We start from the raw sequence: 5,530 nt of genomic DNA on the forward strand, positions 1-5,530 counted from the left end.
ACCTCAGATATATTTCTGCCTTACAGGTTTCCTGTGTTCCAGCTCTAAAACCTTCTCCTCGCACTCCGGCTGTTTCTGTGCGCTCGTGAAATGTCTGCCCTCTCAGATTTCCTTCTGTGCGCGCTTGGATCTTTTTGGTGCAGCCAACCCCTGTCCAAATCCCTCTGTGGGGATTCCCCACAGTATTGAGTATGTAATCGCTTTGGATAAAACGTCCTAACAAGTAACATGTAATGTAATGCGCTATAAATGCGGTTGGCAGGTCCCACATTGGGTATCATAGGTACGCCGGCTGGTATTAAAATACCCAATATACGCAGCCATTTAATGATAATATCTTCTGTTATTTCTTCAGGCATTCAAAGGGAAAGAGGGGGGCAACTGAGGGCATCCCATCAAGTCCAGCCTCCACAAAAAAAAAGTTAATTAGTTGCCAAAGTGTTGAGTTTATTTGTCCAGAGTGTTTTAAAACAGCTCTGTTCATTTAAAAGTGTTTAAAAAATGTGTGCACATAGTTTGTTGATCTAGTGACAAACTTAATGTTGCACTTCTGATAATTTTAAATTTGGTTGTCACCTGTTTATGTACTGTATACCACTTGACTGCACTTCAGTTAGTGTTTTGTCCCTTTCTGTTTACAACATGTTTGTTCTTTGTTCATTTAAAATAGTTTAAAATGGTGTGTACATAGTTTTTGAGCTAGCGACAAACTTAATATTGCATTTTTGATAATTGAAATTTGATTTATACTGTATATACTTGACTGCACGTCCCATGTTTCGTCTTTCTGCTTTGATCCTTATTTTTTCAAGGCAAGCTCAAAGGGAAGGTTGTTATGGTGAGAAACCTAATTGCTGCGATGCACTTTTATATTTAAATATTTTCATTTACATTTTTAATTCATGGTGTGTTGCATTCTTTGTTTATAACTGTAGATATTATGGAAAATCATGAAATCTTTTGAGCTTGGGTCCCTTAGGACCACAACATTTCTGTTTTGGGTCTCATGCTGAAAAAGTTTGGGGACCCCTACCCTACAGAAATAACTGTAAACCATCAACACACACCTGCCAGCTGTCAGGTCTTTTTCATTTCAAATTTTGGAGAAACCAAGGGAAGAAAAGCAGATAAGACAGAATTTATCCATTTAGAAGTTGCAATGTTCAGTTTCTTAATGCAGTTTCTCAAGCAGTTTGAGGTAGCAGAATGATTTACAATGTGTATGTCATTTTGGAACAGCATGACACAAACCATAGCCTAGGAAACCATTACAAAAATGTCATGACATGTCATTGACATCTATCTTTGTATAACAGTAGATTGTTCTTCCTGTGTCTAAAGCCATTGTCAGGACAGACCGACCTATACATGGCAATATTTAAACATATCTTACTTCTGCTTCATGTATTTGCCTGTCCAGTCAGATACTTGTTACAAGCCGGCTCCTGGGCTGCAACAAAAAGCAGGGAGACGAGACGAGGGGTAAGAATATAACAGTTGTTTATTCTCAATAAACAAATAATGCAAGAAACAAGCCACAGGTCCCCGAGGCTGGCACGGAGAGAGTGCCCAGAGGAGTGTCAGCGACGTATCCGGCTGGGATCTTTTTGAAGGCTTCCGGCCAGGTGTAGCTCATCAAGGCTTATCAGCTCTCACACAGGTGCAGCTCGTCAGGCAATGGAACCTGCAAACACAAACCACAAACACACGGCACCCCACGTGGTGTGGAGGGGTCGTCATAAGAAAGGAGTTCCACTAGAACACCGTTAACTACCTAAATACAGGGTTCCTGCAGGTTTTGCCTTCTCAAATTTAAGACTTTTTAAGACCACTTTGAATAGAATTTAAGACCTATTTCACGGCAAGAAAGTATGAAGGAAAATTGCTATGAAAGAAGAAATACATCCCATAATTACTTACAAAGTAAATGTATTCATGTTCAACATAAGAACAATGACTGAATATAACAGCATAACAGTACAGAACTGTGTTAGCGTGTTAGACAAAAAGTGTGTATGTGTGTGTGTGTGTTAGGGCTGTGCAATTAATCGTATTTTAATCGCAATTACGATTTTGGCCTGCCACAATTACGAAAACATAATCGGAAAAAAATGAATTTTGCTTTGCGAGGTTGTGACACTGCACTACAACATAATATTATTTGATCTAATTAATTTTAGTCTAATTTATATTTATTTATATATGTTTAATAGCTTGTAGAGGTGCGCTCCAAAATATTTGTTGATCTTGTTTATTGGTATTTATTATTTGGATATTATTTATTTAAATATATCATTTATTTAATTTATTTGTGTATTGGTTTTTCAGTTGAGTTATATGTTCAGGGTAATCAACAGATAAAAAGATACTGTTCAAATTATTATTTGTTTTAAAGTTCAATAAATGGATTTTTTCAAAGTCAATGAATAATCGTATTTAATAATCGTGATATCAATTATTTACCACAATAATCGAGATTATGATTTTTGCCATAATCGAGCAGGCCTACCATCAGTAGCCTCTTGAAATGTAGACGATATCTTGAAGTCTCTCTGCTCGCAATTTAGCTTCTGTGTCATGGTGACTCAGATGTTTAATGTACGGTGTGAGACACTTAATGTGCTCATCTTGGCCAAAGATTCCTTTGGCCAAGATGAGCACATTAAGTGTCTCACACCGTACATTAAACATCTGAGTCACCATGACACAGAAGCTAAATTGCGAGCAGAGAGACTTCAAGATNAATCTACTTACAAATAAATATGGGGAAGTGTCAGTTCAACCGTATGGTTGGAAAACATCTAATTTAGTGTTTGGTTGAAACCAGTGGAGGGGAATGTGTTTGAAGCCCGCTGCACCTTTTGCAAAATAAATTAGCGATTGTTTTGCTAATGTAGCGTTAGCTAGTGCAGCGTTAGCTAGTGCAGCAGCTCCCGCAACAACACCGGGGGACCTCCGGGCGACGTTTGGGTCTACGGCAACCCTAAAAGCGGAGGTGCTGTAGACGCTAAATACCGTAGCTAAACACCAATCATACAACAGCAACGATGAAATAGTGTAGCCAAGGCAGCAGAGCTCTGAATATAGCTCTTGTTACTCTCTTAACGCATTACTAATGCGTGGGAACATAATAACTAATTTGTGGGAACATAATATTAATTTGTGGCCACGCATTATTAATACGTGGCCACGTATTAATATTTTTCTCACCAATGTCACCAGGGGGGCTCCATACAGAGCAGATATATGGTTTATGGTCACCGTGAACTCTCCACAAAAGCCATAGACATCATACATTGTGTAGGTGTAAGTAAGTTTATCTGCTGTTGCTTCTTGGGTGTGATGAAGCAAAAAAATGTGTGCATGTTTATCACAGTAACAAAGGATCACAAACCATGTGTTCAGTAAGCAGACTCAAAGTACAACTCCACAATCTCTCTCAAGTCCCTTGAATCAGCAACCAGCGGTTCTCAAACCAATCCCCATAATATTATATCACATGTACTTTGCCAATCTTCTTTTTATCGTTAGGGTGGTTCTGTGTCTCATGAAACTGTGACTCAGATCCAACCTTTCGTGATAACTGTCTTCAATGAGGCCGTGGTGGCATTTTTATTTATCTAATGTGGATACTGAATCAAACCATTCAGCTGTCTTTGTCGACAAGAAAGTTCAGTCAGTCATGCAGAGAGCAAACTGTCTGCAGAGTGAAAGCACCACTGGGGTGCCGTCTGGTTGTGTGTGTGTTTTGTGTGTGATTGCAGGTTCCAACTGCAGCTGTCTGACGAGCTGCAGCTGTCTGACGAGCTGCAGCTGGGGAAAGGATATAGGAGGAGCCCGCGCTCGCTTCAGGGACCTGTTGCTGGTTTGACAATTGTTATATTTCTTCCTTCTCTCGCCTCCCTGCTTTTTTTTGCAGCCCAGGAGCCGGGTTGTAACAGATGGGGGCTCGTTGCTTTGGACTGGAAGCGTGTGCAAACTGGATGTCCGTTGTGGGGACGGATTTTGCGCAGCTGCTGTTGTCACTGTGTGCGGCTGGTTGTTGGGAGTAGCGTTACGGGGGAAGGTTTTGCAGTTCTAATGCACAGAGATGGTGTGGCAGCGAGTACGAGCACAGTATCGTTAGTTACCGTGGTATCTGTCCCTTTTAGATCTAGTACGGTCTTCCTTGGAGGTCGTAGGGGGGCTGTTAGTGCGGTGTGAAAGTGGTTAGAGCTATTAGCTCGGGAGCACGCAGAGGCTGCGGGTGGAGTTGCCGGTTTGCTGGTCGCTTCGCCGAGCTTACGTATTAAGTGCTAAGTACCCGCCATAACTAGCACCTGAAGACTAGCGGGGAGTTTAGCTAGTTTCTGTAGGCAGTTAGAGGGATGGGCCACGGTAGCGTGCAGGCTGTGTAGTAGCGTGAGCGTGCACTCAGTGTTGTAGGATGGAGAGTGGGAGGAGTTGTGAGAGCCTCAGTTTAATGAACGGATCCAGATACATTTTTCTCCTTGTTTGAGCGGGTGGCTGAGAGCAGAGAGTGGTCGGATGCTAATAGCACCTTATTGCTGCAGTGTGTGCTAACAGGTAGGGCCCAGGAAGCTTATTCTGCTTTAACGGTGGCGGAGAGCAAAGTGTATCTGATGGTTAAAACTGCTGTGTTGAAGCTTACAGTTGGTCCCTGAGGCCTATCGACAGAGGTTTCGGTCCTGGGAGATGTCTCGCAGACCATGTTGAGTTTGCCAGGGATCTGGTTACCTCTTTCGTAGGTGGTGTAACTCTTTGGAAGTGGATATGTATGTCGCAGTATGTGAGTTGATGGTGTTGGAGCAATTTAAAAATGCTGTGCCCAGCCACATTGCGGTTTACATCAGCGAGCGTAAGGTGAAAACTGCTGCAGAGGCTGCTGCTCTGGCAGATGATTATGTGCTAACGCACAGGGGCGGTCAAGACGTCAGGGTCCAGGATAGAGCTGGTATCGTGCAGGAGGTAGATGGGAAGAGAACGCTAATCCGCACTGGGGTGAGCGTGAGATGGAGGTCACCACAGGGTGATTGTCAACCGTACGTGTCATTGGTGGGAAGTGATATCAGCGTGCCGGTAAAGATTTTAGAGACACTGCATCGTATGACTCATACATTCTGAGCTCTGTGTTACCATTTTCGGACCAATCTGGAACTGGGGATTTTGTCCTGATGCGAGGTATGGGAATGAATGTTGTGCCTGTTCCTCTGCATTCTGTTGTGCTTAACTCAGGTCTGGTGCAGGGTGAGGTCGCCATGGGGGTCCGTCCTGTAATGCCGATTGGTGGTGTGGATGTTATCCTGGGTAACGGCCTGGCTGGCAGCCGTGTGTGGGCTGAGGGTTCACCACCTACCATGCAGTCATCTTCACCCACTGGGACTGTTAACGCAGAGGAGAGTGTTAAGTGCTCTCCTGGAGTGTTTGTGGGAAGAGGTCAGTTAGTTAGATTCTGTGATTATTCCTGACTGGTTGTTGTCTGTATCCCGTAGTGAGTTGGTGGTAGAGCAGAAAGCGGATGTCTCCCTCA

The 5,530-nt window shown here is 43.0% G+C and overlaps 1 protein-coding gene across 1 annotated transcript in view; it reads right to left on the bottom strand.

The window, feature by feature from the left end:
- Window positions 1-3,297, bottom strand: part of LOC104942130 (protein OS-9-like) — a 10,276-nt gene extending 6,979 nt beyond the window's left edge. Inside the window, exon 1 of the mRNA XM_010767329.1 lies at window positions 3,211-3,297. Within this exon, the coding sequence (XP_010765631.1) occupies window positions 3,211-3,297 (87 nt within the window). The remainder of the gene's footprint in view (window positions 1-3,210) is intronic.
- Between the last annotated feature and the right edge of the window lie 2,233 nt (window positions 3,298-5,530).

This window comes from Notothenia coriiceps, unplaced genomic scaffold, assembly GCF_000735185.1.
Source record: "Notothenia coriiceps isolate Sejong01 unplaced genomic scaffold, NC01 NC01_scaffold00004159, whole genome shotgun sequence".
Taxonomy (NCBI): Eukaryota; Metazoa; Chordata; class Actinopteri; order Perciformes; family Nototheniidae; genus Notothenia; species Notothenia coriiceps.